General features: G+C 43.8%; 1 protein-coding gene across 3 annotated transcripts in view; it reads left to right on the forward strand.

Moving 5' to 3' along the window:
• The window catches only part of MAPKBP1 (mitogen-activated protein kinase binding protein 1), a 100,685-nt gene that overhangs the window by 60,487 nt on the left and 13,528 nt on the right, over positions 1-26,670 (forward strand). For 2 of the 3 annotated variants that reach the window (XM_014950326.1, XM_014950328.1), the window contains exons 6-23: positions 1,028-1,165; positions 2,109-2,291; positions 2,919-2,936; positions 3,457-3,617; positions 6,003-6,192; positions 7,198-7,344; positions 8,267-8,451; positions 8,562-8,653; positions 9,052-9,177; positions 10,712-10,782; positions 11,237-11,358; positions 12,437-12,512; positions 14,268-14,379; positions 14,970-15,033; positions 17,971-18,096; positions 24,876-25,024; positions 25,706-25,755; positions 26,265-26,501. In XM_014950326.1, the coding sequence (XP_014805812.1) occupies positions 1,028-1,165; positions 2,109-2,291; positions 2,919-2,936; positions 3,457-3,617; positions 6,003-6,192; positions 7,198-7,344; positions 8,267-8,451; positions 8,562-8,653; positions 9,052-9,177; positions 10,712-10,782; positions 11,237-11,358; positions 12,437-12,512; positions 14,268-14,379; positions 14,970-15,033; positions 17,971-18,096; positions 24,876-25,024; positions 25,706-25,755; positions 26,265-26,501 (2,247 nt within the window). The remainder of the gene's footprint in view (positions 1-1,027; positions 1,166-2,108; positions 2,292-2,918; positions 2,937-3,456; positions 3,618-6,002; positions 6,193-7,197; positions 7,345-8,266; positions 8,452-8,561; positions 8,654-9,051; positions 9,178-10,711; positions 10,783-11,236; positions 11,359-12,436; positions 12,513-14,267; positions 14,380-14,969; positions 15,034-17,970; positions 18,097-24,875; positions 25,025-25,705; positions 25,756-26,264; positions 26,502-26,670) is intronic. The other variant, XM_014950327.1, reaches the window with a different exon arrangement.

Genomic DNA, 26,670 nt, shown 5'->3' on the forward strand with positions numbered 1-26,670 from the left:
CTGTTCCTCTTGCTTTTCGCCCAACCTGGGTTGGAGGGTTCTCCGTGGTGATGGTGCAGCAGTCTAGACTCCTGTTGGTTTCTTCAGTTCTGTCAGCCCACTGTCTGATGGGGCCCTCAGTGTGACGTGGCTTGTGTGCTGAGGGCTTTCTGTTGGGAAGACTGGGAACAACCAAGCCCCTAAGAGGAGGGGTAAAGGAAACAGAGCAAGAATCAGAAGCGGTGCGCTGTTGTCAACCATGTGCTGCATGGTTGAAAACCCACCACAGGCAGAGGAGAAGACTTGTTTTATTCTCTGTCTACCAATCCCTGGGAAAGGCAGGGGGCGGAAAACCGAGTGCTGGTGTGAGCTGGGAGCTCCTGCCATCTAATTGTTCTGCTTGGGCAGTCTCTGTTCCTGTTTTCTGTCCCTGCCATGTTCTTCCTCCTTTCCCAAACTTTTTGATGGTGCATATCTGAGGTGTAGCAGATTTTGCTTTGTCCGTTCCAATACAGGCACGGTCTTTCTGTGTTTTGAGTCTTTCGATAAAGCATCATCTTTTTAAAGAGAGGAGAGATTTTATGGAGGAACCAGTACTGTTTTCCCTGCGGAAAATACCTGTTCCCCATCTTGAGGTGCCATGCCTTCACTGCTGCCTGGAGGCTGGGAGAGCTCCTCCTTGTGCTGGTCTACGTGTGCTTTGGCTGTTTAGAAAGGGAAATGGGTTTGCTCAGAGCTCCCGGTAATTGTGAAACCAGCGTGTCAAGGCTCAGACACCAAGTTCCTGCAGGCACTAGCACCTGCTGATTTGTTCTTGATCTTAGTCAATGTGGAAGTGGAATTGAATGTAAATGTTGGTTGTGTTATCTGCAAATCAGTGCTCCCAGCTAACGCTGGGGAGGCTGTATTCAGGGGTGAATGAGGAATAGTTTGGGCCTCATCTTTTCCCTGCTGCAGCGCTTTTACTGGGTATGTGCCTGTAATTGAAATGAGTTTCCTTTGCCTTCTGAGCAAAGAAATTAAGCTATCTAAACAATTATGTTTCCAGAAAAACATTGTGGTGGCAGCCAACAAAGTCTCGAGTAAAGTGACAGCCGTGTCATTCTCGGAGGACTGCAGTTACTTTGTCACTGCTGGAAATCGACACATCAAGTTCTGGTACCTGGATGACAGCAAAACCTCCAAGGTGAGAGAAGGTTCATCAAGGCCAAGCTGTGAACAGGCATTTCCATCTTACGGTGAGGTGGATTTTGCCCCAGTGAGCTGTAGGAATTGGGAACTCTTTGATTTTGCTGGGATTCAAGGATAGCCCTCCAGCCAAGCTGTGAACAGGCATTTCCATCTTATGGTGGGGTGGGTTTTGCCCCAATGAGCTGTAGGAATTGGGAACTCTTTGGGATTTTGCTGGGATTCAAGGATAGCCCTCCACCCCTGGCTCTCAAGTCCCGATCTCCCCATGGGCTGGTAGCACCAAAAGCTTGTCTTACACTGCGCTGAGGTAGGGGCATGGCTTCTGGAGCTGCACAGCAGCATGCTTGTTCTTTAGTAGTCACATATACTGAAGGACAAGAAAAAACTAGAGAAGAGCTGCAGTCATTGAACTCCTTAGAGCACAGAGGAGGGGAGAGCTGTTTGATGTTGGTATGAGCATATCAAAATGTTGTGAATGTTATTTTGAAACATCAACTAAAGTATTTAAACTTTCAGCTGTTCTGTTCTTCTCTGGGGGACAGAATCCACATATGATAATTTTTCTGGGTGGTCATGGACAAATGTTCCTACTTCATGCTTGGACCCTGCTTTGGCATTTGAAATAAATCACAGATTGGCCGTGGAAGGGTTGTTTTTCTAGTGATTGATCTACTGTCTCTGGGTCATATGTTTGAATGTGAGTTTTGGTGGCATTAATAGTGTTCTGTTCCACTGATGTGCTAATACTGATGGTCTCAATACACTATGTGACCTGTGGGTCTCTGCAGCGAGTAAAATGTGTCACTACCTTTCTTTGTAGGCTTTTTGCAGCCCTTTTTCTTTGAGGTGTTTTAGAACTCAAGGCTTGATGTTCTAAGAAATGTCTGTCTGCCTGGAGTGCCTCGCTCTGTTTCTGACACCCTGTTTTTTATTGGTAGGTCAATGCCACAGTCCCCTTGCTGGGCCGCTCAGGATTGCTTGGAGAACTGAGGAACAACTTCTTTGCGGACGTGGCGTGTGGAAGGGGCAAAAAAGCTGACAGCACCTTCTGTATCACGTCCTCAGGCCTGCTCTGTGAATTCAATGAAAAAAGGCTGCTGGACAAGTGGGTGGAGCTGAGGGTGAGTTTTACGTCCTCCAGTCCTGCGATGTGTGTGCCTGGTGAAGCAGAGCAGGAACAACAAATAACAAGGGCACTCGGGGAGCACAAGCTGACCACCAGCAGTGAAAGTCATTGGGCCTCTGCCACTTTGTGATTTACTCTGGAAGGCCAGGCAAAAATAGCGTTGTTTCTTGACAAAGGGATTTTAGTAGTCATTGAGTCTCTTTCATTCTTAACCCTCAGCTTTACAGCTACTGCCTTTCTGGCAAAGCAGTTTCCTCATGTAGCTTTGGCAACTGCTGTGTTGTCCCTCCTGGCTTGGCCTGGACAAGTAGGAGTTTTAGAAGGATTCTAAGAAGTCTAAATGTGAATGAATCCTCCTGCCTGCTCTGCGGTGTCATACTTGGCTTGTGCGTCTCAAATGCAGGTTCCCAAGGTTGGTTTGGCTCTTCTAAACCATCAGGTTGGCCCATAGTTAAGAATTTGATCATGCTTGCTTTCCTTTCAATTGAATGTAAGATGTCAGCCTGAAAGGTTCTCTTGATTTTAATAACACTGGATAAATCTTTCCATGCTGTCACTCAAGTGAAATGCCTCTTCTTTTCTTTCCTTTCCTCTCTAAAATCTGCCTTTCACTCTTGCTCAGAATACAGACAGCTTCACAGTAAGTTGGAAAAAAGCTTTGCATTGAACTCATCCCCTTATCACCACACTCCATTTTGTACCATTTTCTGCCATTTGTACAGATCCCAGTGGGAGGGGGAAGAAAATCTGTTTCTTTCTTTTCTTATCCCCTTGTGACAGGTAATGTATTGGCGTTGCTAGTACAGGGTGAGGGGCTGCTTGAGTGTCACAGAGGAATTAAAAACAGTGTTCAGAGTAAGACTCAGCTGGAGAAAATGTGGAGCTCTGCTGACCTCCCATCACAGTGGGTGGCAGAGGAACTGGGCTTTTTCCTTAACTGCTTGGAATCTGCAATGGACCTTGGCTGGGAAGCTCCTCAGAAAGAAAACTGAACTTTAAGGCTTTTCCTTACTCCCAGGGCTCGACTTCACTTCACTTCTACTCTTCTGACCATGACTCCTTTGTCTGTCAATTTGCTGTTCTCCCTGTCATGTGTCTGGTGACCTTTGAAGTGAGAGCACGTTGCTTATTTGCCTTCTTGTGTGCTGTGTCCTCCTCAGACCACTGTGGCAAACTGCATCTCTGTGAATCATGACTACATCTTCTGTGGCTGCGCTGACGGCACCGTGAGGATTTTTAACCCTCTGAACCTGCACTTTGTCACCACGCTGCCCAAGCCACACTTCCTGGGAACAGACATCGCGAGTGTGACCGATGCCAGGTACCGTGGAGGGGGTGGAAGGGGAGCAAGGGAGGCTTGTGGGCGTTAGAACTGCTCCCCAGACCTTTACCATCTGGAGTGTGCTCTTTTTATGGATTTAAATTGGCAGCCTGTTGCAGATCTCCCCAAACTGTTGCAGCCTTGCCTTGTGTGGCTGGGCTATAGCCCAAAGCTGGTTGCTGGACTACACAGCGTATCTTGCTCCTCATATTCCTTGGTGTTGCTTGGGTCTGGTGGCCTTTTGACATTGGCTGCTATGAGCAAGCAGGCAGAGGGCAAGGGATGCTATGGCATGCTTCAGTTGTTCCTGTAGCATGGCACATCCTTTGCTGAAGGTAAGGGCTGAAGACTCTTCTGTAGCAATGTTATGGTATTGCTAAGAGATGCTCAGACTCTCAGGGGGCTCTTTTTCAGAGGCTCCATTACAATCTTTTCTAGACCCAAATCTCCTACTGTTGTCTGTAGTCTTTTTTCTCCCTCTTTTGTCTTGTTTTCCTACTTTGCTCCCATATTTTCTGCCTTGGCTCTCTATTTCTCATCTTCTGAGATGGGTAATGTGATTTCTGTACAGTTCTGTTTGCCAGCTTGCAGAGGCTTATGCTAGAGAAAACCCTTCCTGTGTTGCTGTTTGCCAGTCCTGGTTGGAGGCTTTCCCAATGTTCTGTTGCCCTCTTTCACTTCTGTCCCTAGTGGGGAAAGAAATCCAAATCCAATGAATCCACCAGCCATCGTTCCACTGGATATCTGGAGTTCCCATGTCTACAGATATATACTCTTTATTGTTGTGGGGTTTTTTCTTCTTTTTTTTTTTCTTCTTTTGTGTTTCAACATATTTTCTCCAAACTTTTCATGGGAACTTGAGCTAAAGGTTCAAACAGTGCACAGTATAGTCCTCCTCCAGAAGATCAGCAGGAGATAATGATATTCCAATAAGGCAGCTGGAAAAGGAACTCTGTCAATTTAAAATGTCACCAGTTTCTGTTAGTGCTAAACTCAAGCAATTGTATACATTCACCCTTTAAAAATACTCGCTGCTGCTCTCATGCATCAGTTGAGCAGAAATATTCATATGATTCTTATGCATGCATTTGTAGCACTGATTACAATCTTAACAACAAATTTTTCATTTTTTTTTCACTTGTAAAGAAGATTGAAAACACAGGACTCCTTGTATTCCCATGCATTCCAGAGCCTCCCTGTGGGCTGCCGGTTGCCCGCAATGAACTGCCCAAAACTGTATCAATGACTTGATTTTTCGATAGGATCTGGGCTGTGCTTTTCTAGCCCTCAAAACTTTGAATTTGGAGAAGCAGGGCTCCAGTTGTCTGGTGTGCTGCAAGTGCTTTGGTCCTCATCCCTGCATCTCTATCAGTCCTTTTAAATTACCTGCTCTCGACACCCAGGCTCTCTGGTACCTTACTCGATATCATTCGAGCATTGTGGGATGGCTGTGTTCACCTCATCCCTGGAGGTGTTCAAGACCAGGCTGGATGGGGCTTTGAGCAGCCTGGTCTAGTGGGAGGTGTCCCTGCCCAGGGCAGGGGGGTTGGAACTGGATGATCTTTAAGGTCCTTTCCTACCCAAACAGTTCTATGATTCTTTACGTGTATGGCAGCAGGACTTAACAGAAGACCTCTGTAGAGGAGATACAAGGTTCACATGACGTGATCTTGATCTTACCTGGGAAAAGAGGTGTTTCCTCGGTCTGCAGAATTCTTCTGTTTTTAAGTTTTCATCAGAGAGCTTGCCTACCTAGAGAGGATTATAGCCATCTGCAGTTGCCCAACTCGTGAGCTGCTGAAGCAGCATCAAGCTGGCCTGTGTGTGTGGGAGTGAGGGAAGGGAAGCATGTCAGACAAGAGACCCCTGAAATGAATCCGTCCTTTGTCCCTTCTGCTGGTCTGCTCCTGTCTTTTGAGTGCAGTACTTACTCAAGACTTGGTGGCACACAAGTGCAATTGCTGCGATCAGTGAACAAAATATACTGCCCGCTGAAAGATGATCCTGACCCTCCCCTTTGTTTTGAGATTATTTGACTTGGAGTTTGCTGCCTGGTTATGCAGGGGTAAATGATGATGATCTCCAGTGATGATCAACTGTCCTGTTTGGTCCTTGTTGAGGGAAAGTCAGTTGCCTGTCTGTGTTGGGACTCTGGGTTGGATGGCAAGAATGACTTGTGCCATGGGACTTTTAGGCTTCTTTTGGGACTCTGTTTTTTGAAGAGGCAGGTCTTCTCAGCCAGCTCCTCTCTCTACCTCTATGTGCCACAGTGTATTGTTCACCTCACCAGCACCCCGTGGAGAATCTGAGCTCTCGTGCTTCACCTCCTTGCTCTGACTGCAAGAAAGCATAAGTTAACCAGGCTCTTGTTCTCATTTTGTGCAGTCGTCTTTTCTCTGGTATGGCTGATGCGAAGTATCCAGACACGATTGCCTTGACTTTTGACCCCACCAACCAGTGGCTTTCCTGTGTATACAATGACCACAGCCTGTACGTGTGGGATGTCAAAGACCCGAAGAAAGTGGGCAAGGTGTACTCCGCTTTGTACCACTCTTCCTGCGTGTGGAACATTGAGGTACGTTGTCTGCAGACACAAGTGTTGGATCGTGAGTTGCAGCTGAGGAAGTCCTCTGAAGAGCTGCCAAATTTGAATGCAAACACTGCAGGGAGAAAGAATTGACTCAAATTTCCTTCTGTGGTTAGTGTGGTTGCTTCGGGGCTTGAGTTGGAGCTAGGAACAGTTCATTGGCTGCCCTGCAACGGCTGACCAAATGCATTAGATGCAGTGTGTTACTGGGGAAAAACAGTCTCACCGTTAAAAGGTGGGAGAAGGAGCAGAACTGGACAAAGCTGGATGTGGGGTCTCCTTTCACAAAAAGCGCAGGTGTTTACTGCTGACCTCAAAAAAAAATGTTTGAGGTCTGTGGTGAGCAAGTGCTCCAAAGTCAAAGGAATGAAATGAGTGATAAGATCTCAGCTCTGCTCATTCTTAACCTGTTTACCAGGAGATCCTGAATTAGCCTCTCAAATGCTGTCATCTTCCAGTCTGTCTAGTTGGCTTTCCCTCACAGGGACAGAGGGAAGGAAGTGAGACATAGGAAACAATGTACTTCTTAGTATGTTGAAATGTGTCTGACAGTGGTCAGGAAAGGGGGAAGTGGAAAGAAAGTGAGAAGATGGTGAGGACACTCTTTGTTATTATTTATTAATTGCATCTCACCCTGTTGACAGTAGTAGTTGAAAGTTGCAAACAACAGTGCAAGGTTGTTGCTGCATGGTCATTGTTTGCATGGTCTTTGAGGTGCTCTCTTTGACCTATTAGAAACAAAGGATGCTGTCTTGTTACACACTTCTGAAAGAGAAGTTCTGCATTCAGGGAAGCTCAGTGAACTTTTATTTGAAGTTAATATCAAGCTCTGGTTTGCAAACAAGTTTTCCTCAGGAGAACTGGCTGGCTCTTGCCTTTACAAAACAGAGAGGAGAGCTCTTTTATCTCATTTTGTTTTGTAACTTGCTACCAGTGTCTAGGATGCCAGGTGCCAGACAGTCTCACTCAGGGGTTGATTTTACCTGCCCTTAGATGTATCCAGAGGTGAAGGACAGCAATCAGTCGTGCCTCCCCCCTGGTTCCTTCATCACGTGCTCCTCTGACAACACCATTCGCCTGTGGAACACGGAGAGCTCCAACATTCACGGCACAGCCCTGCACCGCAACATCCTCAGCAATGTAAGGTCCCAGGCTTTGATCACCTCCTTACCCTTGGGGTTGCTCTTCCTCGTGCACAGGTATTCCCAAATTAAGGCCCAAACTTCTTTGGATTACTAAGCCAACACAAGCTTCTCTGAAAACAGAGCACAGGTCTGATAAAATGTATGAACCTGAAGAAACATGAAGGGTGATGTGATGTCCACATCAGGTGGAAAGACAGTTTGTCTGAAATGGCCCTAGGAACTATTGCTTTTTCCATAAACCACCCAAGGGTTTTCCAAGCTTAGTCTCTTCCAAAATGGTTCATGCCATGTGCTTCAGGAGAGCTGTTTCTCTTTTTCTCCATCTCTGTAATATAGATCCACTTTAAGATTTGTTTGGAAAAAGCGCTTTAAAAGAAGCAGAGGTTTGGGAGAATTGAATGCGAAACAGTTTAAACTCACTTCATCTGTGTAAGAGGGAGGATACTCACACGGAACAGTCATTACTTATGGACATTTGCTTCTGTTCTCAACTGTGTTGGAAGATCCATGGGCAGCCCTGACCTGCCTGTTCTCAGCATTCTGCTCATGGTGGAAAAAGCTCCTGCTTTTTCTGTCAAAGAGTTCTCAAAAGGCACGGGCTGACTTGGATGATCCCTACAAGTCTTTCATATTCCTGCTGTGTCCCATACTACACTGTAATTGCTAATCCCAGAGCTTGGCTGTTGTGCTGTTTGTTTTTAGCTTGAAAGGGAATCTTTTGCAAAGGGTGATCATGAGACACAGCTGTGAAATTTTCATCCTACGATGTGAAGGGGGTGAGCGCTTGCTCTTAGCTAGAAGGTCCCACCAATTACTGCCAATGAAGTGTATATGTTGGCCAGGAGCCCAGTTGAAGCAGATGCTTCACTTCAATATTTTGTAACTAGTTAATATTTCCGGGTGTCTTGCATCCTCAGGACTTGATGAAAATCATCTATGTAGATGACAACACTCAGGTACTTCTGGACACTGATTACAACTCGGCAGGAAGTGCAGAGAAAGCTGATGCACAAGTGATGGATACGAAGGTGGGGATCCGCACCGTCTGTGTGAGTCCCAGTGGGGAGCACCTGGCCTCAGGGGACAGGATAGGCACTCTCAGGTAATCCCAAGGGCTGCTTCTGCAGATTGTGGGCTGGGCAGGCATGACAATCAAAACAAGATCTTGCTAATTTTATTAAACATACTAAAATCAGCCGTGATGTGTCGTAGGATATATGAGTTGCAGTCTCTGAGGGAAATGCTGAAGGTGGAAGCCCATGACTCTGAGATCCTGTGTCTGGAGTACTCCAAACCTGATACAGGTAAATGCAGTTGAGCTTCTTCCCTTTTTCTTGTGAATCTAGTGTTGAACAAGCCAGAATGTCCAGCTGTGGCACATGAGAACTTCTGATGAGTGAACAGTGGTGAGCTGCTCCTAGATTTCAGAGCAGGCTTGTAACATTGGACCAGTACAGACAGGCTTTGAAAAAGGCTTCTTCCTCCTACTTTTCCTTGGAATATTGTAGGTTGAGATTGAAACTTGTTCTGTCTATTATTTTAGTCTGAAATCCATGGGTGTTCCTTTGTGTCCATCCATGCATGCAGTTAGCTACAGCATGTTTTTGTCCCGATGATGATTCAAGAAACTGTTTTAAAATAGTGTCTGGAAAAGCAAATTACTTTCTAGTAATGGTCTTGCAATCTTTTAATTTTCTGACAGGCTTAAAGCTCTTAGCCTCAGCCAGTCGGGATAGATTGATTCATGTCTTGGATGCTGGAAAGGACTACAGCCTGCAGCAGACCCTGGATGAACATTCTTCTTCTATCACTGCTGTGAAGTTTGCAGGTAGAGAATCATGATGTCCCTCCAAAGCTGGATTTGAGCACTGCTGTTGTCATGTTGAAGCTGAAAAGTAATTTTAACTGCTTTAAACACTGGGTTAGACCAGGCTGAAGCTGCAGCTGCTTATTTGTCATCTGTAGCTGCAGTCATAACAGAAAATGATATTTTACAATACTTGCCTTCTTTTTCCTTTTGTTTTTTTTTCTCCTCTCCTTCCTCCTCACTCAAAAAACCTCTCCTGATTGAAGTTGTCAGTATTTCTTGGGAAGGCTGTTTTCTGTAATGATTTACTCCCTTTAACTGATGTTAGATGGCTACACTCTGCTCTTAGTGAGGAGAGCTACGAAACAGTCATCCTCCAAACACATTCCCAAACCCTCAAAAAAAAAAACATTTTGGGATTAACTAGTCTTAAGTAAATTTGTCATTTGTCATTTGAACCAATGTAAGATTTAGCGTTCATGGTGTTCATGGAGCACATTGCATCCCCAGCACTCAGTTACACTACTGATGGTCAGACATCACTGTGGTGTGTTGTACTATTGCTGGGGAACAGCAAGGGTGGGCTGCTCTGCCAGGGGGAAGCCAGCACCAAGGGTGACAGTAAGACAGGCAAAGGCAGTGGCTTCACTGGCAATGGGAAAGTCCCACAGTACCTGAGTGAGGTGGAACGGATCAAGTGCAGTGACAGTAACTGGACCCAGCCATTAGTCCAGGTCACCAGATGAAACCATAGTGGTAAGGCAGGTCAGGATCAGTCTGGAGATAGTGGCCAGCCACAGTTCAGTGCCTGCCAGGCAAACCCGTAGCAGCAAGGCAGGTTCAGATTCAAATTGGGAAGATGAGTCTATGGATCAGGGTCAGGATTCAGATCAGTAGGACCTGTAATCAGGCACCTGTGTGGCTGCAGTGCTGCTGTGGTATAGCTCAGTTGGGGTTCTAGGATGAAGGACAGGGACCTTGTTGAAGCTTCATATCAGAGGATCTCCGAAGTCACTCTCAAGTGGGTGCAGTTCAAGTGGACTTGTGTGATCTTGGATCCGTCTTCATTACGTGGAGTTTTATCAGGTGTTGCTTTGCTGAAGGAGCAGGTTGGTTAGGAAAGAGTGCTCGGAGAAGAAGGGAAGCCTGACCCTGCACTAAGAAAGGGCAGCAAGAAACACATGACTTGACTTTGAGAACTGGAAAGTGCCTGTTGCTCACTTTCAGCTCACACTGAGCATGAACATGTCATATTGCCACAGGGTGCTGTGGCACACGGTCTGCTCACATGCTCATTCTCTGCTGGGGGAGAAGACAGAATTGCATTCTACTCTGTTGTGTAAAGTCTCTGTATAAAGGCCTTGTGCACTGTTAGTGTTAATATAAGCTGTCCTGGAGAAGGGGCTTCTGTTCTGCTGCAGCATCCTGCTGCTTAGCTAGGAGTCAGTCTTAGCTCATCAGGACTGTAATAAAAGAGCAGTGATATAAACTGAAACATTTCTTCCACCCTGTATTTTTGTTTATCTTTTGATTGACTCCTGCCTTTTTGTTCCAGCCAATGATGGGAAAGTGAGAATGATAAGCTGTGGGGCAGACAAGAGCATCTATTTCCGCACTGCGCAGAAGGTAACCTTATTACAATTTTTTGTGAACTTTAAAAAAAAAAAATCTCCGCACAAAAGAACTACTTTGAAGAGTGATATCAGAGTTTCTGTATGAGCTTGTTGCTATTTCAGCCTGTGTCCCCCACTGGTACTCAATGCAAGAGAGATTACATTCAGAGGACTAGTTCTGTGAAGCACACAGCTGCTCCCAGCCTGACCTCTCTCAGCAAGATGCAAAATGGAGAACTGTTAGGAAATCTGCTTTTCTTTTGCTGCCAGGGCTATTGTGAGGAGTTGTGAAAGAGTGTGGGCTGGAGAGGACTTCATTGTGCCTCCAGTCCCAGCTACTCCCAGCAGACCTGGTTAGTGGGAAGGGTTGGTTTGTGCTGGCTGTGTGAGAGGACTCATCTGTATTTCAAAGTTTCTAGTAGTGTGTTAACTACTTGATTTTGACACGTGTTTATCCACATCCTTAGACAGGAGAAGGGGTCCAGTTTACCCGAACACATCACATTGTTAGGAAGACTACTCTGTATGACATGGATGTGGACCCCAGCTGGAAATATGCAGCTATTGGATGCCAGGATCGTAACATCAGGTTCGTTTACTTCTTGTCTTGAAAATATTTTTGCAGTCGTAAATGAGTTGGCCAAGGCAGCCCCATCTCCATCATTGTTCCTTTAGGTTCTTTGATGTAGAATTTTCAGACAGATCTGAGAACTCACCTCACGCGCTGTGAGGTTGAACTCTGCGTTTCCCCTCACTGATGAAAAGCTGTGGGTATATGCAAATGCCAGTGAGACTTAAAGCTTCTTGCTGGGTTGCTCTGCAGAGCAAAGCCTTTCAGCTGGGAAGGAAAGTGTGCCTTCCTTGGCACATCACTGAGCTGTGGGGAAAGAACTTCTGCACTGTGATAATTTTTGCTTTTAAATGTGTGCTTAGGGAGAAGCTGTGAGGTTCTGCAGAATAGATGGGACTGTAGGAACCTAAAATTGAGCTAGGTGTGACTGTCTTTGGACAAGTGGAATCCATTCTCTGCTCCTTTTTAATCCATTTCTCCAATCTGTCTGCTTCTACCTTCAAAGCAAAGGAGAATCTCTGTAGTTGTGTGTCTCCTCCTGTTGTACCTGGGTGAGATGCCAAGCGCTTTGGTCACAGCTAAATACTACTGCTGAATGTAATTTGGTTTTGTATTCTAATGTAAATAAAGGGTCTTGCTCTCTTAACCTTTTCTTTAGTAGGAAGGAGCCACAGGTATTTTTATAGCAGCGAGGACTGACTGAAGCTTAGTAAAAGCCATCCCTGCTTCATAATCATGCACAGCCATTACAAGCCATGGTTTTCTCCCTCACATTTGACCTCTCCTTCATTGCCATAATGCTTGTTTTTGATTATTGGTTTGAGAATCAAGCCTTAATTTTAATTCAGATAATCTGCTTTACCTCATATCATCCATTCTTGGGCCCCTACATTGCTTTTGAGGTTGTTTCTTCAACCATTTAAATGATTGGTGATTATAGTTCATAGAGGTCACTTTTCCATTTCCTCTGGCTTGGCCCTGTTCCCTGCATCTCATGTGGAATGAGGAGCAGAAGAAGGAAAGGATCCTGGTGACAAGAGCCACAGAGCAGTAGCTGGGCAAAATGAGCAATGTTGTCTTCTGTCATTTACCTCAGGGTTTTCAACATAAGCAGTGGGAAGCAGAAGAAGCTTTACAAAGGATCCCAAGGTGAAGATGGTACCCTCATCAAAGTAAGCTGGTTTTCCTTTTTTCCAGCTCTTCTGAATGCCACTCAGGGCTAAGAAAATGAAATGCAAATCTGAACACAGTATCTTTTTTTTTTTCTTGCTCCATACTTTGTCCCTTATCCTCCTGTTGCTTCCTTCTTCCTCCATCCTTAAGGGCTGGCAATGCATTCAAATTCCATCAGGCTAAAACAGGAAGAGAGTCAATGAATGCTGAAGTCGATGTATAACTTCTCTGTCCTGTTTTTTGAAGTGAGGCACAAGCCCATGCTTGTAAAAGCAAGTACAACTTTACCAATATCTGCCAGGAGATGATTTAGTCCATTTACTTTAATATTTTACTCCGGAGAGCTCAGTCTGGCTTTTCTGAGTATTTTTGTTTGGATTTTTAAGGTGGAGCTGCCTGTTGAGCAGTGTTTGAGAAATTTGTGGTTGCCAGAGGGCCATACAAGTGAAACTCTTTATGAGTTGATGAAACTAAGTAGCATCTGCCCTGGAAAGCCCATGTTCTTTGGGTGTTGGGAGTGCTGGATAACCTCTTAGAGTCTGTTGGTGTTTCCCAGCCACTGAGTGCATCCAGGTCTTTGGGTAGGGGAGCATGCCACCTTCTGCCACTGTCCTGGGCTTCCCCTGGTAAACCAAGTGTGTTAAAGATCCAGCATTAAGAGTGATGCCAGCACATAGGGATGTGGAAGAATTGCATTCTTGTCTTTAAAGGGTGAAGACCAGTTGACACAACCAAAATATCTCTCAAGTTAAGTTGCCAACTGAGCTGCTTCATCGTATTTGCTGTGACTGATAACTTTTCTACTTTTTAAACCAAGTATTTCTGTTCAGCTGCACAGGCGAGCAGTATTATTGGTGGGTGTAAATAACTGGGAAAAAAGGGAGAGGAAAGCAAACAGCTTTGTTCAGTGTCACCTCTTCTGTTTTACAGAGAAAGATAAATTCTCTTTCTCTTTGCCTATTATAATTCCTACAAAGTTTTTTTTATAAGCCAGAGTAATGAAAATGATAAATTGATGCTACGCTTCATTGCTGTAAGTTCAGGTGCTTGATTATATCTTTCTCCAACCACAAACCATGAAATGTTCCTGTGAGCTGGATTTTATATTTTTAATATCCTTTATGGTTTTGTTGTTTTTTTTTTAATGTGTAGCTCAAGTATGGAATCTCAATTATTTTTAATGTTGCTTTGTTAGTTTTTAGGACAATTATGTAACCAAGTGATTATGGGTGTCTCTGAAATTTAAACTTTCTTGGTATGTTGTTCTGAGGGATTGCAGTTTAACAAGTAGAACCCAGTGACATGCAAAACAAAAGATACAGCAACAAAATAAACATAACCAAGAAGGGTTATCATTATTTCAAATATTTCACTTAACTCTGTCAGCTCTGATTATTTTTTTTGGGGGGGAAGTGTTTTGGCATGTGGGGTTCTGTTTTATTTTGATCTTAAGATAGAAGAAAGTAAGACCCTAGTGATTAAAAGGAGGTAGGAGAGAGAGGTATAAATCTGTCCATTGGTGGTGGTGCCTTCATAGTCATGAAGGCATTTAATGTAAGTACCTTTAGTCTGTGATAAAGTTGGAGATACTTTTTAACAGTACTCAATTGGAGTCCTGTGCATTTTATTCTACTATCTACTTGCATTTTATTCTTTTAACTGCTATGACTGCCTTGGGTATTCTCGACCATTTTCATGCAGTTTCAAGGCACTTTCTCACTCGTGCTTTGTCCTTCTCTTATCTCCTAAACCAGGTGCAAACAGATCCCTCTGGTCTTTATATTGCCACCAGTTGTTCGGACAAGAACCTCTCCATCTTTGATTTCTATTCTGGCGAGTGTGTTGCAACCATGTATGGACATTCAGGTAAGGAATGTAAACCTCTGGAAATGCATTTATTTGTTTTTTCTGTTGATGACTATATAGCAGGGTCTGATACTAGGCAAAGCTTTCTGAAGGTTCTGCCACACCAAAGTTTACCCAATGGCTATTTTGGAGGAGGTTATGGCTGGATGAAGTTGTAATAGCTTATTTCATTGCAATCTCAACTTTTTTCAGACCTCATTTTGCACTGCAGGACACAAGCACACACGCCTGTCAGGCCATGTATTTGTTTACACAGTTTTTCTACTAGCCTATAAGGTAGTCTCTGTTTTTTCAGCATATATTAATTTTGTTACGATGTACCCTCAGTAGGTCCTATTCTAATATAGGCAAAAGGAGGTGTCAGTCTTCGTGCTCATTTTGCAGTGGGATACCCTTTCTATGTCAAGCCTAGAGTCTTTGTTAAATGGTTATGGTAATTGGGGCATATTGATGTGTGAAGTGTGTTGGCTTTAATCAGAATTTGAGTTTCTGAGCACAGATAGGCTGTTTGGCTAATGATCTCTTCTGCTCACTGCAATAATTCACAGAAGTTCTTTGTTATTTTTTTCCTTGTGCTTTATTTCACACAGAGATTGTAACCGGGATGAAATTCAGTAATGACTGCAAACATCTGATCTCTGTTTCTGGTGACAGGTAAGAGGGATTTGCTCCTCTGTGATACCAGCTCATGTCATCTCACGCTGGATTTAAAGTGTGTCCTGAAGGAAGATATTTTTTGGGTTTGGTTTTTTATTTTTTTTAAAAAGCAATGTTTTATGAATTCCAAAGGAACCTTAGAATTTTCTGAATCCTAAATGTGTGCTGTTGGCAAATCTCACAGAGCTTATATTATCCTTCCATGGAACAGGAGGCCTGTGTGAAGTGCTTCCCTTGTGATTTTCTGAGTGTAGCTACTGTTCCCTGCTGGAAAGGGGATAGGTATGTGGCCTGTTTCCTTACCAGCCTTCAGATCTGTAATGTAATGCAGCTTGTGACAGTCTGACCAGTGGTGAGGTTCCACCAGGTGGATGAGCCTCTCCAGCAGCAAAAGGGACAGGCCTGTCTCCACTCTCTCCTCCTGTCCATACAGTCCTCTTCCCCGCTCCCCTAAGTCAGCTGTGGAGCGGTTGACCCCTCATTAAGCTGATTCAGATCACTACATCAGCACCCCCCAGCTGAGTTTCTGCTGATTTAGTGAGCTACATCAGCTGTCCAAAAGTTTAAGTAATCACCAGACTGAGCCCAAGGGTAAAAGGAGAACACATGCCTAATGTGAAGATTGTAGAGGTGAGTGGACTTACTATTTCTGGAATCGGTGAATGCTTAAATCAGCTGAATGAATAAAATTTTTCCTTTGAGAAAGATGGTTCCTGGAGTGTTATTTCAAGGCCAGAGCAACCCAGATTCTCTCTCTTTCTTTCTATTTTCTATTAATAAAACACAGTTGAACTGGCAAAAGTTTTAAAGGGTGAATTGTTACAGAATGTACAGTATATCACCTTAGATTCCATCAGTTGCTTATTTCTGTCTTTAAGTAAACAGTAAAGAATTTAGTTTTCCTCTTTCTTTACCTTTTGTGTGTGTAAATAATTAGGGGAAAAGTTGCAGAAAAAGAGGTCTTTTCTTGTGGATTTCTGACAAATTCCAGAAACATGGAAGGTTTGAGGTCCCCAGTGATCCTTGTTATTTGGTGCAGCGTTCCCTTGTTGACCATTTCCATGAGCAAAAGGGTCATTTTCTTCACTAAGGGTGTGGAGGAGAAATAAGAAAAGGATTCATGAAGAACTTTGCTGTAAGGAGAGGAGAAACCATGGTTTTCAAAGGAGAACAGGCAAAACAATCAGTTCACGAACAGCAGCATGTGCAAAGAATAAAACTGAGACTAGAAAGAGAAATGGAGATTGAGACAGGCACAAGGACTGGGAGACCCATGTAAGAAAAGTAGTGCAAGGGGTGAAAAAAAAAAGCAGCAAAAGGGGTAGGTGGGAGCATGCTTCTGCAGAGCTTTGTGTTGAATGTTAATGCATTTACAAGTTCATACCATTTGCTGCTTATCTCTAGGTTTAATAGCTGTGGGGGTGGAAAAAATGAACAAGCCAGGCTTGCTTTCTGAATTTTTTTTTTTTTTTTTTCCTGCTTTTCAGCATTTTCTCAGCAGCAGGTTATGGTTGCTGTTACATTCGAGAGAGCTGCTGCTGGAGGGGAAGCAGGCGGCTGCCCTGGGTTGCCATAGCTGCCAGATGCGGTGCCTCACCACTTTCCCTGGCTGAAAAGCTGGGGAGGGAGGATGACAGCATGCTCGCTGTTGATGGGATGCGTTCTCTGTCTGTGTGTGACTTCAGTGGCTGGGAGTAACATTCCTGAGCTTTGTCACAAAGGGAGTGGCACTGGGGGGCAAGAAGGGAATTTTCAGTTTTTCATTGAAATCGCCACAGACTGCAAAGTGAGATTTTCATTTTCTTTTTATGTGGCACGGGAATAAAACCTTTTAAAATATCTTCTCATGAGAGGAAAAAAATGGAGAAGATGGAGTCATTCAGTATCCTGGTGCTTTTGGCATTTGTCTCGGGTCTAGAAGGTGAAGTTCACAGCCATTGTTCAAAATGGCAGAGCAAATGAATTTTTACAAACTAGCAAGGAAGAGGGGAAAGCTCCTCACTGAAAACTCCTTGGTGACTGGAAGTACCCATGAGTGTGGTGGCACTGGTAGGGCTTGAAGAACTTGATTAAATCCTCTTTGGATTCCAAAGTAGTGTGCAGGGTTTTATAAATGATAGTAAAAGCACCACCTCTGTTTCTACATCAGTGTAAGTACACCCAGCTAGACAGGAAAGATGGGTGAGATGAAAAGAATTAGTTAGCATCGAGGTTAAATTTCAAAGAAAATGCTAGTCATTTTACTTTCTAGTAGCTGAAGATGAGATAGAGTATTCTCTAATGTGATGAGGATTTTCTTATTTACTTCTTAGCCGGATTTCTGAAGAAAATGAGGTCAATGAGATCACACTGTTTGTTTCCCCTCTCTTGAATGCTGTTGAATCCATTGACCAAATTCAGTCAAATTCCTTAGAAGGTTCCTGGAGGGAGTCCAAGTTAAATATTAGGAGTACCCTGACTGCAAAAAGTACTGCCACGTAAGCTTAACCATTGTTAGATGACCAGAGACTCCATGGGATGGCAGGCTTTAGGAAGGCCATGCCCACGAGGATCATTGCAATCGGAGGCTGCAGCTTAGCTGCTGTTAGAGGATGCAAAGGACTGTAGGCTCCACTTATCCTGCTGACCATGGAGAGACCTGTCATGGCATTTCCTTCAGCAGTTGGTCCGATAGTCAAATGAAGGTATAGAATCAGAGATGAGTCTGTGCAAATATCTCTGCGGTTGCTCTCGCCCACAGCGAGTCTTTGCCAGGCAGGTTTTACTTTTGTGTCGTGAGGCTTGTGATGGGATTGAGTTTCTGTGAAGCTGTTTCTGCTTCTGTTTCTCCCCACCACAGACAGAAAGGCTCTTGTTTGCCTCTGCAGTGGGAATTGATAAGATCAATCAACTAAACTGAGACTTGACCCCAGCCTCCCCTTTCCCCTCTTTCAGCTGTATCTTCATCTGGCGTCTGAGCTCGGAGATGACCATCAACATGCGGCAGCGACTGTCTGACATGAAGCAGAGAGGGAAGCAGGCAGAAAAATCTCCTCCGCACAAGACAGCTGGACTCATGAGGTGAGCAGAGCTGACTAAGAAGGGGTGGCTGGCTTTGTAGGGTTCAATGTGAACAGTGTGGCAGTGGGATTCAACTGTAAGGTTCTGGTGTCTTCAAAAAGTTCTCTTACTCTTCTGTTGGATTTGCCATGGTTTTCGTGTCCCCCTTCTTTGGATATGGAAGCCCAGCTGTGATCTTCCAGGCACTTTCTCACTTAAGTGTTGCTTCAGTGATTGCTATGTGTATGCAACGTCCCTTGTGTCTTAATTTAGTTTAATGATGTGATCAGAAACTTTAATAAGCAGTTTACCTGGCAATACCTAGCAGTACACAGCATCCCACCAGGGAAGCCTTGCTCCTTCATGAATAAAGTTCTCTGGATCTAGGCTGCATGCAAGTTAAGGGTGGTTTTCTGCGGTGTCAGTAGGGAATTATGCTGTTTCTTTGTTACCTCTTTTCTGGAGGCTTTGGAAAAGGTCACCTAAAAATAATTATAATATAAATAATAAACTTAAAAAATAATTTCCACAGGAAAAGTTCTTGGCAGCTAAATCATATTATTATTTTTTGCTCGGTAAACAACGTGTCTAAAAACAAACTACCACAGCCTACAAACTGAATAGATCTAAATTTATCTGGTGACCTTTCTTTAAAAACTGGTGCTTAAACACAGAATCTGCTTTTAAACAGAGCAAGAGTGACAGGGGATTATGGATTATTAGTGTAATGTATTTGGTTTCTCTGTAGATAGTAAGTAGCTGAGACTAATTTGACTGTAAGCAATGCAGGAGAGAGTCCTGACCGAGCAGATACGGGATCAAAGTGGGCAAAAAAGGACAAGTGCAGATTTTTGGATGCCATGTCCCACAGTTTTCCTCCTCCAAATGACTAAAAATTGAGTTCTGGTTATAAAAGTGCCAAAGCATTGGAGGACTTACACACTGGTTGTTATGTTGATTATCACAAGGACCTTCCCACTCCCTTTGGGAGCAAGTAATGTTGAAACAAGTCTGTCTGCATAGTTGCAACTGGGAAAGTTTTGATCTGCTTGTTCTTGAAATGAGTCTCGTCTAATAAGTGTTTTCGGTAACGATGCTGGGAGAGCTCAGGAAGCCTTTTTTCGAGCCAAAATTCTGGAGGTGTCAAGCAATGTGCTTTTTATAGCAGAGTCTCCATTATTCCAGCAGCTGCAGCCTTGCCCTACCGAGGCTCAGCCTGTGACAGATAATCCCAGTCCTCTTCCGCGTGAGGTGATACTTGTTTCCGTCACAGACGCTTGCTGAAGGGCGGTGTTAGTGCCATGCCAAGCCCAGCACTTTAATTTAAACTTGTTTGGTAACCTCCTTGCAAGCCTGGAATCTACTTGTTTGGTCAGCTTTGAAAGCTTGTTTTCAGTTTTGATCGACCACTGTGGTCACTGGAGATCAGCAAAGGCATAACTGCGGAGCATTTTTGGATTGGGACTGAATATGGAAGAAGAGCCTATTGGACCAGCATTACTGAGGTGGGAGAAGAAAAACTAACGAACCTTAGTAAGACTGGTTTTCTAGATGCCTTGTACCTGTTCTGGTTGAGTTTCCAAAGTCTGTCTGTGTAGATTGCAGTGGAGGTGGGTTGCACCTTGTGGTGTAAAGCTGTTGTCTCAAAAGGTCTCACAGTAGTATGAGAAAGGTCACTGTCTGGTGATGTGTCATTTGTTATGTGATATTTTCTCTTGAATAGTATTGCTAGAATGTTGGGGGGGTACTGGTATATTCTCTGAGTCTCATTATATGAATGTATGACAAGATGAATAATTGAAATAATACTGGGGAAACAAAACTGAGCTGAGGTGGCAGTGGGGAGATGAAGATTTCCACTTCAAGACGGTGCTGTCTCGATCCACCTGTGACTGGCAGGGAAGGGATTGGCCCAGGTGAATAACATCTGGAGAATAAAAATGCCTTTTGGGGTCAAACCAATGCTTCATGAAGCCTGTGACAGTGGCAATGGAAGATGCTATTTAGCGAGACGCTGTGAGAGCTTTGCTATATGGACCTTTATGGTCTATTTGCCTCGTTCTCAATTGCTGTATCAGGGATGTTAAGGGGGTACTTCTCTGCCTGTTCCACTTAGTATTTGGTCATAGGCCCATTGTCCAATGAATTTGTATAAATCCTTTTTGAACTTTGTAATATTGTCTGGCTCTGCAACCTCCTGTGGTGGCAAGTTCCAGAACTTTACTGCTCTCTGTGGAAAGAAGGACTTTTAACGTCTATATTAAACCACACTCCTGCTAGTTCTGCTGAAAGCTCCCTGGTTCTGAATATTGTTAGCTTTGGTGAACTATAGCTCTGCATCCAGCTATCTGTAGTCCCCACAGCTTTGTAAACGTCTGTCATAACCTTTCTCCGTCCAACCTTCTCCCCATACTGAAAAGTCACAGCATTTTCAGTTCCTCCAAAAACTTCTAGAGAGACTAAAGTTTCTCCTCTGAAGGATTTTTGACTTGCCTTTATGGGACTTTGGATTATTTTGGAACTAATCTGAGCTGTATGACCCACAGTTCTCCATAGTGCCCCTGACAGCCTCCACTTCTGCCTCTGTTTGTAATAATTGCAGATAGGGGCTTTTCTCTCATCTGCTGAATGTGAGGAGCTTTGCTTGTTTGGGATGATAGAACTTGTACTCAGCTGATACTGCTGGTACATTTTGGTTTTGAGGCATTTATATTTTCAGAGAAGGAACTGTGTAAAGGCCTTTTAATACAGTTTTGAATTTGTTCCAAGTATGCACTTCTGTTTAGAAAAGCTTGTCTCAAATTTTTGGAAGGAAAGTTTTAAATTGATTTTACTGTGGAATGTTTGCAGGGCTTATAATCATGTTTTAGCTGAGCACTTGTATATTATTATTTTAAAAGTCACTTTTTCTGCGACTTTCATTGAAGCTTTGATATAAATAGCAGGAGATAGAAAAATTACCCTAATTAAATTGTCTCAAACTAATATATGTATGCTGAAGAAGTACTTTTGAGTCCTCAGATATATTTGGAAAGAAGAGCTCCTTACCAAATTCTCAGTGAGGTTTTGCTCCAGTCCAAGAAAGCTGTGTGGTTTCCAGGGCTCAGAATGGGGCAGGGTTTTGATGCCAGATCAGAAGGGGTGCCTGAGTCCGTGCTGAACTACTGCAGTTGTACCACCGGGGAAACTCTGAAGTCAGCAGCACTGTCATCCTTCTGTGGGGAAAAGCTGGGTAATTTGCTTTTCAAATCCCTTAGGCATTTGAGGGGGGTCGGGGTGGGGAGGGAGGAAGGTAATCTGCTGGTGATGCCTACAACATTGGATGTTACAGCTTCATAAATAGGCCCCAAAAGCTGAGGGTTGAAGTAGCACAAGATGAGACTGGGAATGCGGACAACATACCACTTTAAGTGGATAGTTGCCATTCCTGTCTGTTTTGTTTTGTTTTAAGGAAAGAAAGGGGTTGAATTCAGGACACGGAAAAGAATACAGAGTACCTAATATCAGATGTCTTAATACCAGATCTCCATAAGGACATGTGGTACTTTTAAGTCTATATACGCATCCTGAAGACTTTCTCAACTGGCACTTTTAAATCTATAAGTGTGTCCTGAAGACTTTCTGTTCATCTCTTCCATTGACCACCATACTGGCAGACCCTTCAGAAACTGGGAGCTGACTCTGCCCATCTGTACAGAACGAGGCCCAGGCATGGTACGAGAATGGAATAGTTCCTCAGCAAAGGAAGAAGACAAGAGAAAGGACAATTAAAATCCTTCCTCTGAGTCACATGTATCATGAGAATTAGGCATGTCTGTACATGCTGTGCTGGGATAGTGCTCTGAAACATTCATTCTGGTATAATGATGCTTTGTTGGGGTTTGGCTGAACCTGCTCTCAGCAGGAATTCAGCAAAACCCAGAAGTCTTATTCCTTCACTTTCAGAGTGCTCTTGGGTGGTGCTTATTTGGAGCTTATTTCAAGCAGCTCCTGAGCTTGAAACCCTCACCCTACATTACTCTGACTTTCATTTAAGCATGAACAAGAACCGAGAAAGATTAGTGAGGAGATCTGTGCAACAGAGGGGCTTAGAAGAAAATCCAGAGTACATAGAGGAAGGCAGGAAAAGAAAGGAGAAAGTAGTGAAGTCCAAATTGAAGGATTGACTTGTGCAAGCACAACAGTTAAAATACTTAAGACCTTGTGAACCTGGGTTTCATTTTCAGGAGTATCTCAGTTTCAAGTCAGTGGGCCTAGGATCCTTTTGAAAACCCTATTCAGTTGTGTCCCTTCAAGTCACAGGACTGAGTTTGAAAAGCATATTTGAGTTGTAAAAAGGAGGATGTGGAAAAGGGGCATGACTTTTTGCTGGGATAATGCAAGATAACCTTACATTTGTATCAGACACAGGTGACTTCATAATTTGTTTGGCACTTCCTCTGAGGCATGAAAAAATACCCATATGACTTCAAAAATATGTTTTGCATTCTTTTACTTATCTCTTTTGAGGATATTGGAACATACTTTTCCCCCCTTTACTAATTTTGTTAGTCACGAGTTGGATGTCTTTATATTTGTAACATAAAACATATTGATTGCAATCCTCCCTTCTCCATTTATACTAATACTAATATGACAATACATACAGGAGTTTAGCAAACGCGTAACCTTCCCTTGCCATATCACCTCATCACACTGGGATATTCAGCCAGTTAGATGTTAAAATGTCTAATAATCCAACCTTTCTTCCTCAATGAACTCCTCAAACAACTGTGATGAATACAAGCAGAAGGACGCTGTCAAAGTTACTGATACAAAATTAATATTGCCTGCCATGTTTAAATGTAATGTACCTCACTGGATGCAACATAGCATAACCTCAGAAGTACTGTGGTGCTTGAGCTCTGTTGGAATTCCTCTGCTCAGGCACAAGAACCTGAGAGTGACAAGATGGACACACAAGGAAACAGTAGAAAAGATGAAGAGACTGATGAACTGAAATGTCAAAAGTAGAGGAGGGCAGCCAACATGAAACCGTTTCACTTTCAGAGGACTCATCAGACTACCATCAGTTTCACTCCTTTTTTTTTTGCCAGAACACCTCAAGACAGTACATGCAGGAGTTTAGCAAACACGTAACCTTCTCTTGCCATATCACCTCATAACACTGAGGTATTCAGCCAGTTAGATGTTAAAATGTCTAAACTAATATGACAATACATACAGGAGTTTAGCAAACGCGTAACCTTCCCTTGCCATATCACCTCATCACACTGGGATATTCAGCCAGTTAGATGTTAAAATGTCTAATAATCCAACCTTTCTTCCTCAATGAACTCCTCAAACAACTGTGATGAATACAAGCAGAAGGACGCTGTCAAAGTTACTGATACAAAATTAATATTGCCTGCCATGTTTAAATGTAATGTACCTCACTGGATGCAACATAGCATAACCTCAGAAGTACTGTGGTGCTTGAGCTCTGTTGGAATTCCTCTGCTCAGGCACAAGAACCTGAGAGTGACAAGATGGACACACAAGGAAACAGTAGAAAAGATGAAGAGACTGATGAACTGAAATGTCAAAAGTAGAGGAGGGCAGCCAACATGAAACCGTTTCACTTTCAGAGGACTCATCAGACTACCATCAGTTTCACTCCTTTTTTTTTTGCCAGAACACCTCAAAGCTCATCTGAAAGGGTTGGGTAGTTATTCCTCAGCCACTCCTAATAAAATGGAAATGCCACTATATGGGAAGAGAGAAGATTAAAGTAGCTTAACTACTTCTTACCACGTTTCCATACTGCCTGCTATCTGTCAGCTGCAGGAGAAGCTGGTCTGTCGCCAGGCTGCACTGTATTTGGTGGATGAGCTATTTTTATTTCATGAATAATGCTTGGCACTCAACGCCCACTGGTGATATCCTATAAATGTCACTAATGATGAGTTTGGCACTCTAGCTCACGGCCATGGAGCGGGCTCCGCTCAAATGTATTTATTAGGCATTCTTCATTTGTTCAATTACTGTCCAAAGTGGGTTAGTTCATTTGGTTCTGTTGACTGAAGGGGTGAGGGGCAGAAGGGGAAGAGAAGAAGAAAGAGGGAAGACAGGGTTTGGTGCTGGTAAGTGTCCTTGATTGATACTGGGGAATTCTATACTGGGAGCGCCTCTGAGGTCTGTGTGGGAACACTTGTCTGATCCACTTTGGTTAAAGATCTGCCCCAAATATGTTTTACATTATTCCTCCTGCCTGAAGGCTGAAAAAGGCAGCACAGCACTCTTATGGTGCGTGGGCTGTGCCTGCAGGTTCTGCGGGGTGCAATCCTTGATAGGAGCCTGTCTCTTATGTGATAATTTGCCATATACCCAATGGCTGGCAAACAGGGAGTATCTCTATGGCATTTTTGATGTGTAAAACAGTTCCAGAGAGGAAACGCTTAAGGGTAGGAAAAATATTTGCCTTTCAAATATGCTCTGTGGTACTGACCTTATGAATTGGTGGGGTCTGAAATAGAAGGGCAAGTTTCATTCCACTTGACTTACTCATTTACTTCTGTTCTGATTTCTATTATCATTCCACACACACGAGAGAACTGCTGCGGCAGGCTCTGCACACCTTTGTGGAGGGTTTAGCTTGCCCTGTTTCTCAGAGATGGGTTTTGCTAGAGCGAGGGCTGTTGGGGAGAGTTGAGGCAGCCTGCAGACCGTGGGTGGAGGTAAGGTGGAGAACTGCCTGGGATTGAAACGGTGGGTAATCCTTGAGATAGACCATAATGCTCCTTCCAATTCCTGCTTTCCAGGCACGAGTCCATCTCTGCCCTGTCCTCTGTGCCTGCGCTCTCATCAGACAGTGACAAGGATGGTGAAGACGAAGGGAATGATGAAGATGAGCTACGTGGGCTGCAGTCTTTCCATCTTCAGTCCAACTGCAGCACTGAGAGAGACTCAGGTATAGATGGGAGAGGGGCATGGACAGAGATGGAGAAAAATGGCATGAATGTGAAGTGGGAGGAAGATGAGAGACACTGGCTCAGATATGGGCAGAAAGAGAAAGACCAAGACAGAAACAGATGGCTCGACACTAGTGGGTAATGTGGAGTTACCCATTTCTGCATCTAAAGAGGGGTGCATTTGGGAGTTCTCTGATGAGGAATCCAGTTGTTAAATTGCTAAGTTTCTTGCTAGTTCCAACTGGCCAAACAAATTTTGAGTTAGTGTCCTGGGCTTGGGTCTACAAGCTATTAGAAGTCCACAAGGATTCTAGAGATGTCTGATAAAACTGACAATCAAGATTACCATTACAAATTTGAGGTATTTTTACCACAGATGCTACTGTGTATCGGAGCAGGGTTTTTTCCTAAGCCTTTGGTGGGCCACTGCACCGTTCTGTGGCAGATGTTCTGCAGTGGGTCTGCTGAGTCAGTGAAAATACTACGTAAAAGAGTATGTTTCCATTAAAATTTGGATGCAATTATTTGGTAGCCTATGGGAAAGCATGTGTTGGCAGTGTTCTGCTGGTTCAAAAAGCGTAGGAATGCTGCCTTTGAGGAAGGATGAGGTAAAAGATCTTTAAAAAGCTGGACTGTTGGCCAAGGATGTAAACTAGGTATATATCTTTTTCCCTTTCCAGATCCAGACCTTACTCTCTCAAGAAGCCTTTCCCATTGGGAAATGAGGAGGGTGAGTTACTAAACCTTCACGTTGCATTTCTTGTCATAAGGAAACTGAAATAGAAATTCCCCTGGAGATTAAAAACTTCATTCTCACTGGTGGGAAAGGTGCAGCTGCAGTGGGAAACCATTGAGGAGCCTCTGAAGAATGACTTGGGGATGGCAAAAGAGAGCCTAGATAAGAGACAGTTTCACGTGGGTTTATTACATCTTTTTCCCAGATGTTATGCTTTTGTCCCCTTCATTTCTGGCCTGAATGTCACATAGTGCTGAAGCTGATTGTAGAGTTGGATCCAAGCAAGGGATTTAAATGTTCAGTTAAGCAGCAACGAAATTATCATCTTTATTTGAATGCTTTATGATTACAGGAGGAATTTTAAGCTGTCTCACAGACAGCTTTGGGGCTTTTATGGAGATGGACGTAATTGTGTTTGTCTGTGGCTCTTGTGTTTTCTCTCCTTTTTTTTTCCCTCAGCGGAACTCAGTCCCAAAGTCTGCTTTTCTTTCCATTTCTTTCAGGCCAAAGAGATAGCGGCGATCCAGCGCTCAGAGGCACCAATGAGCAAAATGCCCCGGCAGCGCGGGCGCTGGTCGCAGCCCACCAGCAACATAGAGATGACGGTGAAATCCATGCTTGACTTGCGTCAGTTGGAGTCTTTCTCCATTTCCCGTTCTCCCAGTCGAGACTCACTGTCTCAAAACAGCAACGGGGACGACAGAGAAGAGCAGGCAGATCTTCCTGCACACATCAACAAAGTAAGGGCAGTGTTACTGAGGAGGTGAATCTACTCTGAACGCCTCTGTCCTGCCTCTGTTTATTGTTACCTACTTTTATTACTACCTGATGCCGATCTTTCTGTCTTTAGAGGTGGCTCTAAATGCCTTCTGAGAAACCTGTTTAGGTCACTCTTTTGTAGTTAGTACT

This window comes from Calidris pugnax, unplaced genomic scaffold (assembly GCF_001431845.1).
Source record: "Calidris pugnax isolate Ruff unplaced genomic scaffold, ASM143184v1 scaffold68, whole genome shotgun sequence".
In the NCBI taxonomy this organism is placed as follows: Eukaryota; Metazoa; Chordata; class Aves; order Charadriiformes; family Scolopacidae; genus Calidris; species Calidris pugnax.